This window comes from Diabrotica undecimpunctata, chromosome 2 (genome assembly GCF_040954645.1).
Source record: "Diabrotica undecimpunctata isolate CICGRU chromosome 2, icDiaUnde3, whole genome shotgun sequence".
Lineage (NCBI taxonomy): Eukaryota > Metazoa > Arthropoda > Insecta > Coleoptera > Chrysomelidae > Diabrotica > Diabrotica undecimpunctata.
This window is the reverse complement of record NC_092804.1, coordinates 153,250,381-153,265,402: the sequence shown is the minus strand read 5'-3', so window position 1 is coordinate 153,265,402 and position 15,022 is coordinate 153,250,381. Positions and strand designations below refer to the sequence as shown.

Genomic DNA, 15,022 nt, shown 5'->3' with positions numbered 1-15,022 from the left:
CTTATTATTTTCTACAAAATTTATTTGAAAATTTTTTCGATATATCAATTAGTTGCGGAGATATCGATCATTGAAGTTATTGTTTGCTACCAGTATTTTATATATTTATTTTTTTCAGTTATAAAAAATTACTATTTCCAATTGTGTCTACCAAGTATGGTCACATGTATTTGCCTACATATTAAATAATAATAAGTACAGATAATGTTATGTGACGTTCACTTCTGATTATATATATTTTAATATTTTTAATTTTAAAGAATCAATTTGAAAATCAAAACACTTATTCAGATCGAAGGTTCAAATTTTTGCTAAATAAATTTGAAATTAATTAAAATTTGTAAATGTAAATGGTAAAGTTGAAAATTAAAACATTTACTAAAATTGGAATTTGAAATTCTTGCTAAACACAGTTAAATTCTAACTCCGCGCGTGGTGATTGGTCGGTTTAGTTCGTTTGTTTGGTCGCCCTGTTTTGACAGGTTAGAAGTTATAATTTGTTATTTTAAATGTTTGACTAGCAATACGCGCTGTTTCTTCTCAATCGACTGAATTACGATTGATTGCAGAGTGATTTAAACTAATAATTTACTTAACACTATCAACATTTGTCAATAGTATGACATAACCTATAAACTCAGTTTCTCAACTTTTGTGTCAATCTAACAATTAATCAATCAATCATAGTTTACGATAATGAAATATTAGTGTACAATTATTTACCTTTATTGTTGTAGTTGTTGTAAATGACGAATCTAAGCACTCCACATTTTCACTACAGACACAGCTGACGATACTTTCAACGATTTTCAACTTTAGCGATTCAACGCGCCTAATTCTCTAGTGCCGCGCGCAGCGGACCGATCATGTTTGAGTGGGAGAGAGACGCAAGGCATTCGCCGGTCCGGCGGGCCTCTCTCTCGTTCGGCGACTCACTGTAACAGACGTGAGCGGGCGTTACACTTTTTCTTAAATGACTCCGAGCCACAACCTAATTTAAGACGTTGTCACGTCAAAACCGATTTTGCTTCATAACTCATACGAAAGGTAAAAGAGTTACATTATTCACATCTTAACAGTGCGAATTTGTTTAAATCTCTTAATACGTTAATACGTATGTTCAGCGATTAGCTATTGTTTGGGTATTACTAAGTGGAATAAAATGGTAATACCGCATTACCTATATGGAGCTTTATGGAGTGTTTTGTACCATATTATATATAATATAAAATTAGTATTTCTTGGTTTTAGGTTCATTAAGTAATATTAAATTTGCAACTAGATTTTATTGTGCCATTGAAATCAACGTTTTGGCAGGAAACCCTTGCCTTTATTAAGACTCTAAAATGTACAAGATTAGGAACAAAAAGTTATTGTAAAATATATAAAAAAAACTTGCTACAACAACTAACGAATCTTTTAGTCAAACATAACATAACAGGGGCTCACAAAGGCAACAATCTTTTAAATAAATATTTCACCAAATTAAAAACATAAACTCCATGTGTTTTCCAAAACATAAAATAGAAGGGTACAATAATAATAGTTTAAATTTAAAAATGACCTATTTATAATTTGCACATTTTGGTATATTCCAATCTTCCATAGCTTTGATATTATGCATTTAGGTTTTACTTATTGATATGCATTTCTTTTACAGCCTATTTTAATTCAAAACTTGATGGTGAGTAGAGACAGTTCGGACAATATAGAAAGTGGAACGGATTCCAATAGAGTTCTCAATATTCAGGACGACAAGAATACATACAAAATAGCTCTCTTAGTTCACACTGTCAGCGAGTGTGGCTTGTGGATGAAAAGAATAGAAAGTGCAAAAGAAATGTGTTCGAAAATGTATACTTTAAACTTACAGAATAAAAGAAAAACTCGTAAGTAAATTCTTAAATTAACAGCTTTGACAAATATGTTTGCTTGTTCTCAGATCAAACTATGTCACTAACATTTTGTAGTAGTATTTTTTGTTGTTCACAATATACTCTAGGCAAAAAATTGGGGATACTTCCAAAGATTTTAAAAGTGTAGTAATTATATCACACGCCTTATTTTTTCGAGATCTCTCATCTGTCATCTTTTCTCTTACCGTTCAGATAATTCAAGTTAAACACCTTTCTCGACAGCTTGATTGATCAGTTGCTTAGTTCGCTCAGCGAATTGCAAAATCTTTTATACTGTACGTATGAAAGGTATTTTATTTAGCAGTCTATACTATTACTGATGTCTTGTATAAAGGATATTTTCAGTAAATAATAGTAAGAAACAAGTTTGGCCCATTTGCGTATATATTTGTTAAATATGTTAAAAAAGAAAAAAATATGGGTATAGTATTTATAATAACGTTATGCGAATAACGTATTTCCGCCTTAAGTCACCGGACTCCTTTTACCGGCGAAACAATTGGAAGCTCGGAATTCATTTAGAGGCATATGTGCCAAGTGTTATTTATCTGCCATTAAGATAGACCTATGCCTGCCACTGTTTCATTGGCACCATGTACTAGCCTCTAAAATATCCTTTTTGTGTGTGCTCCATTCAATTTTACCTGAAATCATATTGTTTGGAACTATGATTGCTAAATAATTCATCAATCTATTAAGGTTACTATATAACTCATCCTGGAAGAGTTAAACATTGGGATTTTCGATGCCCAAACAAATGTTCGAATTGCCAACACAAATCTAAAGCTTATAAATAAATGACATCAACTTACATTCACTAAGAGAGTTGTTATTGTAGGATATAGAAAACATCAACTACAAAATTCCCAGTAATATTATTGAAATACACTTTGTACTTGTACTGTACACACATTATGTAGTTATCAATGACCGCAATTAATATAAAGACAAATATTATTTCAAATAAAAATCGATTGATATTTAAATATAAATGGGTATTTCACTGCTATTTAGAAATTTTCTGTACAAAACTGTCTCTAGGCAAATTTTATTAAATGTTGAGAATGTTTGTTTATAAAATGAAGGGCAATAGTAAATTAAATATATATCTTTAAAAAGCCCACACAGTTTCCTCTTAGTTTTTGAGTTATGGAAAATTTTATGCAAACGTATGTTGTAGCTACCAGTTGTAGCTATCCAGGGGAATGTTTTTATGAACAAAAAGAATTATCTTTGTTAAGTTTAATTTGAACTAATTACTTTTACTAATTAAGGTAGATAAGATATGGCAATTTCAGATCAAAGATGGCAGACAGCTGGATGGTATGTGGCGTTGGGGTCGTGAAAGTAGCCTCTGAGGATGTAGGTAGTGATGTACAAGAAGTATAAGTGTAGAAAAAAGCCTCCCCTATCGTCAGAGGGGTCTTTTAGGGGTGAAAATGGTGAGATGTAGAAAAATACGGGTTCGTTGAAATGAGTAAAGAATTTTTAATCACTTTGATGGCAGATTTGGATGACTAGGTAGCGTTGTGGCCTCTGTAGATGTAGAAGAATTCATCCTCTAACGTCAAAGGGGTGAGAGTGTTCGTTAAAACGAAAAATATGAGTAAAAAGCTACCAATAGGGCGTTATGTAGATATTTGGTAACAAAATATGGCTAGGTGGCGTTGGGCCTCCGCAGATGCACAAGAAAGCCTCCCCTAACGTCAGAGGGTTGAGAGTGTTGATATCGGTGAAAAGATGATTATAAAAAGTTAGATATTAGATATATATGTACATATTTGGTAACAAGATATGGCTAGGTGGCGTTGGGGCCTCTGCAGATGTACAAGAAAGCCTCCCCTCACGTCAGAGGGATGAGAGTGTTCGTTAAAATGGAAAAAAGAATACGGTGGTGAAAAGATGAAAAAAAAATGATAAAGATGATAGTCTCACAACAAGGGAAGCTTTCTTCTACACTTATATTTCTTGTACATCACCCCCTACGTCCCCAGAGACTACTTCTACGGCCCCAACGCCACATACCTAACCATCCAGCTGTCCGCCATCTTTGATCTGAAATTCCCATATCTTGTCTACTAATTAATTATCATAATCGATATTTTAGGTTGACATAATACTTTAAAAAATTGACTTTTGATGTAAATAAAGTAATTAATGTTAATTGTACGATGCCTTACAAAATATCAGTGTTGCCAATTGTATTTCAGAAAAAAAGCTTTAAATTAACTTATTTCTCAAAAACCGGCACAGATATAAAAAAAAATAAAATAATCTTCTTCCTTTTTGGTTAAAACTGACATCAGAAATCTATTGTGGAGCTAAGTGGGCCCATCGCTATTTTGTTTAGTGTTACTACTGCGTCTGCTGGTGAACTCCGCGTCTCAGGTGAGCTTTTTTTTGTTTATTTTCAGAGTTTTAATAACGAAAATTTCTTTAAAATAATTGATTTACTTTTATGTAGCCACAGTTGTTTCTTTAATCTGATATGTTTAAATAATTTTATTTTATTAAGTATTAATGTAAAGTCTAGTTCCCTGTGGTATGAAATGGCAGGGGACTGTTATTTTTACATAAATACCTAATAAAACAGAATTATTTAAACATATCAGATTAAAGAAACAGCTGTGGCTACATACCAGATAATCAATTAGTTTAAACAAATTGTCGTTATTAAAACTCTTAAAATAGTAAAAAAACTTACCAGGGGACTGTTTTCACTAACCACTGAGACACGGTTTTCACCAGCAGACGCAGTAGTAGCACCAAACAAAATAGCGGTTGCCCGCTTAGAACAAAATAGCGGTTGCCCGCTTAGTTCACTACAGAACAAACTTCACACCGATTGCGTTCCGTTTCTCCGGTTTTCAAATTTTAAAAGGGGCCGTTTGAATAATTTGAGGACATCGTTTGCACAAAGATACTTTAATTAAAATTTTATTTTAGAAATATAAAGGTGATGTCTAAAGATGCTTACCTGTTTTTTGATGTATTTGAATATTTTTTATTCAGTTATTAACTACAAAAAAATAAATACTTATCACAAGATTTGTAATTCTGAAAAAAGAACGTACCAGAGGACTGTGTTTTGAGGTGTTTGAGGTTCATTTATTTAACCATTCCATTATTAAATTACTAAATATGCTGTGACGTGGCAAGAATACCTAATAATATATCATTATTGATACAAAAAACTTAAAAATATTAACATTTATTACATAAAATTACATTGGGACAGGGATTTTTCATTTAGTGGAGAATTACTCAAATAAGAAATTATTTATTAGTTTTTGAACTTAATTATTGTGGTCTGGAATTCTATTTCTTGACGAAACCTGTAAAAAACTAATGTCATTTCAAGACACCGGCCGTGAAATGACAGTTTTTTAATAGTTAACCTAAATTTTTTGCCTAACAGTATCTATTAGTTTACACTTATATGTGATTTGTTTAATCAATGCGTGAGTGCTAATTAAGATTTACATCTTATGGTACCTGTGAATCTTATATTATCCGGTTTGTCAGAAGGGATTCTACAGTTTGAATCGATTAATTAAATTTTATTAAATTTATCTACTCCTGATTCAAATCTTCCTTTTATGTACAGGGGCGGCCTGAAAAGTTCTTAATTTGATGGTCAAATTGACAATATATATCTGCTCTAATATTAATACATTTCACTAATCGGCATTCGAATGTCGCGTCGTTATGAGAGAAGTCTTCAGTTTTGAGAGTATACCGAAATCCGAGAAAGCCAAATCTGGGAATTACTGTGGCCGCTCCAGCACTTCATATTACAGATCTCCCAATTTCATTATTTTCGGTGTGGTTGTGGTTTTGTGCGTACTTTGCTGGGATCATGTTAGATACTTTCGCGTTCACGGTAAATAAATATCAATCGTTGATAAAACTTTCTTTACGAAGATTTTTTCATTGTACGATTATCGATTTATTTCTATTTTGAACACCACGCGCACCCAAACTAATTCGATCGACTGCTTATAGTCAACTACTTCCTGGAACTATTTGCAATTTTAGGTGCGTGTACTAACATGCATAAGGGGAAAATCACGCGAATAGTGCTGCTCTCTGTGGACGAGGTCGAGAACTTATCAGACCACTTAGTCAAACTGTCAAACTATCAGTGGCAAACTGGCTGACAAACTGGTATTTTTTGTCTTTCTAACAATATCCATATTTCCTATATTTAGAACATTATAAATCTAGTCAGCTTCAGAAGTTTGGTAATGTTGTTTTTAATTTGCTATAACTGTTTGTGGGTTTTCTATTTCTATTCGCTTCTGTGGGCTTCAATGTAGTCTTTCTTTTCAGCTCTATTTAGGGATGTACTCATTTAATGATATAAAGTTATAATCTGTCAAATAAGCAATTATTCATTTTTGAGTGAATAGCATTCAAAAATTTTAGCCTAAAAATTGCTCTTTAACACCTAAGTTAAAGAGCAATAAGAACCAACTAGTATTATCTCAAAACAACTTGATTTGTTCAATTTGTTGTGTATTTGTTAATGTTACTAACAGGTTTTTAGTGGCTACGATGTGACTAACACATTTCTGGTATTGCTTAGTATATTCTTTATAATCGTAGCGTAACATTGAACTGTTTGAATCTACTATATATCGTTAAAACTTTTCTGTTAAACCGAATTTCCTGTTGCTTCCTGTGGCTTTAATACCATTTAAATTGTTATCAAACTGATATTCAGCTTAATGAATATTCCTTGTTATTATCTATATATCCAATAGTGTAATATTCTTGTCAATTCTAGATTGGCAAATATATGAGTAACAAAAAATTATCATTGTAGTCTCATTTTTATACAAAACTTTACATTTATATACACATTAATGATGCTTTTGATAAATAATGTTCCAATAAGAACTTTGAGTTTAGACAGCAACAAAATTACAGCATTCAAAATTATTCCAATGTTTGACTGGTCTACGTGCTTTATATTTTTAGCTGTATATTAATTAAATAATATTTAGGAACATGTTTTCTAACACTTTTGGCTAGATTTCATGGGTAATGATTGCTCAGTAGTTTGCATATACGTGGAAAGTCTCGGTAACTAACATTTTTTTCGATTCGTCAGCACAACAAAACACATCTAACCTTTGTACAGTACTACAATCGAGAAGTGGGTTGTTTCGCGTTGAATAAAGTTTATATTATTGTACATAATAATTTGTTCTCTGACTGTCAAGCGGAAGAAATCGAGTTCATAACGTTAAATTCACTGCATTGTTTTCAAGTATTTAAATATTTATTTGAAGAGAAACGGGTACATTTTGGAATTACAAGACAAATAAAAATTACGTTGGTTTTCAAATATTGATGGTATGGATAGAATATGGTATAGTGCAGTGAAAAACGGACGAAAAGAGGTAAATGACTGTGGTTGGCTGTATACCATAGTTGAAAAAACTTTTTGTGTAATTAGTATATTTAATTTATACTAAAAATATCCAAAAGAATTAACAAAATTTCAAAACGTTTACGGTCTATCAGACCAGCATAGTGAAAGCTAAAAAGTAATTCCACTTTAATTGAAAGCAAAAGGGTAAAATTATGACTGTTAATAGAACAAAATGTGGTATTATTTACTTGTTCATTTGCAAAAAGCCATTTACAAATCGGTTTAAAAACCGATTTTGTAACAATTAAACACGATTAAACCTAACTAGTGTGTGCTTGGGTGTATTGAAATAAATGGCTTGCTCTTATGAAATGTAACCGTCGGTCGTTGTATTCTGACTGACTGCAATACTTCAAACGAATACAGACCCAACGGACACTGTTATAATAGGTATTGGGATAGGGTTATGAAATATACAGTTAATATGATATTTTGATAATATTCAGTATATACATTTGCACACTTAACTGTGTTATGATCTAAAAGTTCTACAAGTTTCTATAATTCAAGTTCTTATTGGAACAATAATGTAGTTAAAATGTGTGTTGTCTTGAATTTAACTATTTATGTATGTTACTAATTTTTTGTTGATTATTTGTGATATTATTTTGGTTTTTTTAATTATAGATAAATATAGTTCTTTGGTGATATAGCAAAACTTGATGTGGCCTTCTAGCTTAATTTTAAAGTGCAGCTTAAGTTTATGTTTGTACGACATCATAGAATCAGTAAAATCTCGGACTGGATTAGCAATTAAGTAATGTTACTAAAAGCTATATGGGTAATTCCAGCAATAATCGACACAAGTCGGTGGGGTCACCCTCTCCGATTTGGCTCAAATTTTACACACATGTTGTACTAGACAAAAAAATATGATTGTCAAATTTTCAGACCTTAATATTCAAAATGGCGGCCGTGGCGCGCTATTGAAGTTTCACGCTTTTTATCAATTTTTTTTCGTGTTTCGCCGATTTTTTTAGTACAGTGAGCTAAATATGCTTAAACAAATATCCACTATAGGTTTTCCAATGTAAAATTTCCCGCTGAACACGATTCCGGTGTCAGAATTGCTATATGACGTCATGTAAAGTCACAAAATGCGAAACTAAGCGCTTTTTTTGAAAAATTCATATCTCAAAAACACCCTCTTTAATTTTTTTCAAATTTTCACAAAAGACGCCTTAATACAAATACTTTCGAATAAAAGTTGTCTCAGAAATCCTTTTTATATGTTTGAAGCCGCTGCGCCCTATAAAAGTCCAAAAAACGCGATTTTCCCGCCTTTTTAGCGCTTTTCCTCCGTTTTTCAGCTTCCACATAACTTTTAGAGCTTTCCTGACAACGAACTCAAATTCTACGGAAAATTTTACACAAAAATGACTATTTTGAATTTATTTACCACCGATTTTACCGTTTTATAGGGGGCGACACAATATTAAACGCAGAATTGCGCGCTGTAATCAATACATTTTTTGCGCTAGGATTTTATTATTATACATATTATGTTGTATGTGTACATATATATATATATATATATATATATATATATATATATATATATATATATATATATATATATATATATATAATTTATTTTATACAATTTATTATATTACAATAAAGTAATATTATATCACAATTATAACAGCTTTGGTGATTTATTTAATTATGATAATATATATATAAGCATAAAATATAATATATATATATATATATATATATGTATATATATATATATATATATATATATGTATATATATATATATATATATATATATATATATATATATATATATATATATATATATATATATATATATATATATATATATATATATATATATATATATGTACACACACACACCCTTGTGTAAATAAATTCAAAATAGTCATTTTTGTGTAAAATTTTCCGTAGAATTTGAGTTCGTTGTCAGGAAAGCTCTAAAAGTTATGTGGAAGCTGAAAAACGGAGGAAAAGCGCTAAAAGGCGGGAAAATCGCGTTTTTTTGACTTTTATAGGGCGCAGCGGCTTCAAACATATAAAAAGGATTTCTGAGACAACTTTTATTCGAAAGTACTTGTATTAAGGCGTCTTTTGTGAAAATTTTAAAAAAAAATTAAAGAGGGTGTTTTTGAGATATGAATTTTTCAAAAAAGCGCTTAGTTTCGCATTTTGTGGCTTTACATGACGTCATATGGCAATTCTGACACCGGGATTGTGTTCAGCGGGAAATTTTACATTGAAAAACATATAGTGGATATTTGTTTAAGCATATTTAGCTCGCTGTACTAAAAAATCGGCGAAACACGAAAAAAAATTGATAAAAAGCGTGAAACTTCAATAGCGCGCCACGGCCACCATTTTGAATATTAGGGTCTGAAAATTTGACAATCATATTTTTTTGTCTAGTACAACATGTGTGTAAAATTTCAGCCAAATCGGAGAGGGTGACCCCACCGGCTTGTGTCGATTATTGCTGGAATTACCCATATGCAAATATCTATATTTTGTTCAAATTTGGGACATATCAACTATTGCCATACCACTACAAAGTTGAAATAAGTTATGTTGAACGTATATTAACAAGTTTGATCATGGAGTGTTTTGTAATTAATGATTTTTATTAGTTTTTACTGTTAACTTATTTTTCGTACAATTTTTCAATTTTATTAATGAGTAAATATCTATAAGTATTCCATTTTTGGAACTAAAGGCAATCATGTAGAAAGTAAAACATGCTTAATTGTTAGCAAATATTGATGAAGTTGACAAATAATATAATCTTGTTGACGGTAAAAATAATTTAAATTTTTACACATATATCATATATTTAAGACCAATCAAAAAAAAGTAATCGACTTTTTTAAATTTACAATTTGCTGCAAGAAACGTATAAGTAAATGGTTTAAATGTAATGTACTTACTTTTTATTTAACATAAATGATATAAAGATAGAAAATTATATGTATTAATAACTTCCTCGTATATTAAAATATTGTAACTTTTGTTAACAAATATTTTTTATTGATACAAAATAAGTGTTATTACATTTAAAATACGCAATAGGACAAAATAATAGTTTTAGTTAGAGGTCATGGCTCTTGAACACAGAGGTCATAGTGAAGAATGCACTTTTTGCCTTTTCGATGCGACATTTATCTCTTGGGTATTGTCCCACGACTCATTGATTATAGTTCCCAAGTAGTTGTACTGTGAGACACGTTCAATTCTCATTTGGTTCACATACAGATTTGCTCCAGTTATGTTTTCCTTGCTGATGATAATTAGCTTGGTTTTGCTGATGTTTATATTCAGTCCATATATTCTACTTGTTTCCGTTATTTTGTTCATTAAGTTTTGCAGCCCTTTTATGGTATTGGAAAACACTATTGTATCATCTGCATACCGCAGTACAGATTGAATATCAGTGGTGAAATTATGCACCCCTGTCTCAATCCCCTATTACCTACAACTGGTATATGATCAGAATTTATGTTTGCCCCCGGCTATGTTTTGACAGATGTATAGCTGTTCCTACACCACTTATTTACTAGCATGTAATCAATCTGATTTCTTACAATCCATCCCACAGAATCCTGTGGAGATTTCCAGGTGTAATAGGTCTAGGTCCATTTATAGTAATATTTTTCATCAGCAAGGGAGATCTTTGCTTCCGGAGCAGCTATGTCAGGTTTAATCTTGAGATAAATTTTTCTCGTGGAGTATTATAATAATACGTTAAATAACAATGGATGCAGCGGATATATCTGTCTTAGTCCAGAGTTTACGCAAAAAGCATTTGATGCTTTCCCAGCTATTCTAACTTGAATAATAATCTCAATACTGTACGTTACAATATTCTTGATAATGACTGTGACTTTGTTCCTTTAAAATATTTTTTTCCAAAGTATATTTTATAATAATGCTATCATTTTTTGTTGGGAGTAAATCTTTCTGCAATTATTACTTTATCGAGTGTTTTATAATGTAACACATTCAGTTCCAAATATTTGAACTCTATATTGCCATCGTCTAGTTTGAAGCAACAGATCCCATTGCCTAAACACATGGATTTCGTTTTTGTATGTTTTCTTCTGAACACATGTCTGTGGCTTGGTACAAGAAGTCACTATGTTTTTTCTACTTTTCTACTTTCGGTTTTTCAATGAAAGACAAAACTAAGTCTATCAAAATCGCATTTTCGTAAAATCAAGAAATACCTCTCTCAAAATATCTTTTAAAATACGTTTTCTGGTTAAACTGAATGTTTGTGAAAGAAATACATAAGTAGACTTACCGATTATTGATATCTAAATTTTTGATGTCAGAACTGCATAATTTGTGTTGATGGTTGATTTAGATATATTCTTTTTTTGTAAGCTAGTGTAAATGACGACTGGATATCTAGAGTCAATCGAACCCATAAAATGTTGCATATTTACCGCTTTTTTGTTATTTACCGATAAATGTATAACTATTTAAAGTTTTATTATAAAGTTAAGTCACAATGTGCAAGATCATAACTTATTGGTCAAATTTTAATATTGAAAATGCCAAAGTTGTTTCATTTGTACCTATTATCGTTTTAGTCGACTTTGGCACGGTAAGATTGAAGTAAGAAATAGCACAAGACCAGTGTTATTTTTGTCATTGAACAATCTATACGTGAGTCACTGGTGATGTAGCTCATTTAAGAAACTCTGATTTCAGTTGAATTCTATTATTCAGGTCGCTTGCGCTTCAAAAATAATAATTTTGGTTATTGTTTTTTAGCAAACAATAATTTTAGATAGCTAGTAGACTTTGTTCCTGTCACAATAAATAATTTCTTTTATGATATATACAAGAATATGTGTCAAAACTTAAACTTAATTGTCTTCCACATCAGTCTTCCTTTATAAACCAATTTGAAGTTGTTTTTTTTTTTAATTAAATGAATTGTATCATTAATATACCATTTATGTTTGAACCCATTTACTTGTACCTATTAATTTTGTAGTTATGGATTAGTGTCCTATAAATGTATGCAGAAATAAGACAATAAAAAGAAAATTGTAGTAGATTGTAAATTTGCGAAATAAAAATCAAAGAAGATATTGTGTTTTCTCTTTTGCCCCTTATCCACGAACGATAATCAGAACTATTCAAATATTTACAAGCTAGTGCACTTTGTTCAATATACTACTCCTATACCTACAATAAAAATCAGTATTTACTCATTAATAAAACAGCTTTTGTATATATGGGGAAACTGCTACGTGTTATTTTATCTGTGCAGAGCTTCATCTAGGGCCATCTTGCGGACGCCTTCTTGTTCTTGTTCAAAAGGGAAAAAGGTTTATTTCAATCGGTAAGTATTTAATATTTTACAAAATGTTTCAGTTCCCCATTTTCGAAATGCGTTGATTGTAAGAAATATCGAAGGCAAAGAAATAGTTGTTAAGAAAGTAAAAGAACAACGAGGTAGTTTAAATCACAAGAAAGGTACTAGTATGCAATTTGATGACTTTAATGTAATAAAATCTTCAGATCTCTTCAAAACTATGTTGATCTTATATTTATTTGTTGAAAATTGAGCTGTTGGTTTAGTAAATGGAGTAATATTAGGTGACGTATTTAAATAATAATTTATGTTCACTAGCAGTTCTTTAAAATTTGACAAATAGACTATGTCAATATAAATCCAATTAAATCAACAAAAAATAATAGAAATTTCATAAAAAATATGGATTACAAAGGCGATGCTATCTCACCAAAGCTCTTTAAATATACTTAGAACAAGCACTAAAGAGATAGAGAAGCCGCAATAGGGGACTCTTATTTTAAATAATAATAATAATGCCTTTTATTACATCCACGGGATCCATTTATACAGCACGGGAATACGTGCTTGGCGGAGGAAGGCTATGGATAGAGATGACTGGAGAGAAATTCTTGAGGATAGGACCCACACAGAGTTGTAAAGCCAGAATGATGATGAATACATTTTATGAATTGAATTTTGTTCTGAAGCTGATCAGATTGTTTTAGCTCAACATCGCCATGATAAAAATTAAGTTTAGAAGAAACCTTTAAGAAAACAGAAAGGAAAAACTAAATGAAAATGATAAACAGAAATGTTATAGAAGAATCACAGCTAAATATTACATTAAGAGATAGACAAACAACTTTGAGATGTAATTACTATTTGTAATTGCAAATACAACGGATGTATTTTAAAGTAAGTAACAGTAACAGTCAACGTTTATTGCTCTACCAAAGAAAACAAAATCCGTATCCTGCAATGATTTCCGGACCATTAACTTAATGAGTCACATTTTAAAGTTATTTTTAAAAATCGTACTTTAAGAATCGTAATTCAAGTGCTATTTCAACGATGTAGAGATGTGAATTGCGATATTTATGCATGCTTCATTGATTATCATAAAGCATTTGATACAGTGAAACACGACAAGCTGATGAAGATATTAGCAAATATTGGAATAAACACCTGTGATCTAAGAATTATTAGCAATCTTTACTGGAATCAAACATCGTGTATCCGTACAGATGCAGGGGAATCCGACGATATTAAAATCAAACGTTGGGTCCGACAGGGATGTATACTATCACCCTTGCTGTTTAACGTATACTCTGAGAAAATCTTTCAAGAAGATGTTGAAGCTGGAATTCGAATTAACGGAGAATGTTATGAAGCACTCCAGAAGTTAATGAATAGAATCACAGAAGTGAGTCGGAGATATGGACTTTCACTGAACATTTAGAAAACAAAATGTATTATGATCTCTAAGAAGGAACAGCAAATTGAAAGAGTGAAAACATACACCTACCTTGGTACGAACGTCAATGAAAATTGGGACCATTCCCTAGAAATAAAATCTAGGATAGAGAAAGCAAGATCTGCATTTCAAAAAATGGCTAAGCTATTCAAATGCCACGATTTGTCAGTATCCATAAAAATCAGGTTACTAAGATCTTTTCTATACTATTGTACGGAGTTGAGTCGTGGACTCTCACAGACGCTACCTGTAAGAAAATTGAGGCTTTCGAAATGTGGCTTTATCGTAGAATCCTATAGATATCCTATACCGACCTTGTTAACCGGGAAGTTTTAATAAGAATGCAAAAAGGAAGTGTTGTTAACCACAATAAAAACAGCCAAAATTGAATACCTCGGTCACATCATGAGGAACAGCGAAAGATGTGGATGCTGCAATTCATTCTTCAGGGCAAAGTAGAAGGAAAATGAAGACCAGGAAGGCAAAGAATTTCCTGGCTGAAAAATCTACGTACGTGGTTCAACACAACAACCACAAATCTTTTCAGAGCCGCAGTTTGCAAAATACTGATTGCCATGATGGTCGCCAACATCTGAAACGGAGAGGCATTACAAGAAGAAGAAAAGTAACTTATCTAATTATATTCATATTGTTCTATCTCGGGCTATAACAATATTAACCCATGTTGTAGATATGTCCCATTTAACCGTCTCCCACCATGGATTTTTTGTTGTTCCTCTTATATTCCTTCTTTCATACAATTTAGCATTAGGCGATCGTATTGTCATTATCATTTCGGTGATGTCCTAGCCATATTAAACTACGCCATCTTTTTGTATCATTTGAAAAAACTACATCAAATTTTCTTGTTTCTTTTTAAATGCTA

At 31.3% G+C, this 15,022-nt stretch overlaps 1 protein-coding gene across 4 annotated transcripts in view; it reads left to right on the top strand.

Moving 5' to 3' along the window:
• The window catches only part of Dap160 (dynamin associated protein 160), an 82,763-nt gene that overhangs the window by 58,728 nt on the left and 9,013 nt on the right, over window positions 1–15,022 (top strand). For 2 of the 4 annotated variants that reach the window (XM_072523764.1, XM_072523762.1), the window contains 2 exons: window positions 1,661–1,889; window positions 12,740–12,841. In XM_072523764.1, the coding sequence (XP_072379865.1) occupies window positions 1,661–1,889; window positions 12,740–12,841 (331 nt within the window). Of the gene's footprint in view, window positions 1–1,660; window positions 1,890–11,946; window positions 12,335–12,635; window positions 12,708–12,739; window positions 12,842–15,022 lie in introns of those variants that run through there. The other 2 variants (XM_072523763.1, XM_072523765.1) reach the window with 2 other exon arrangements.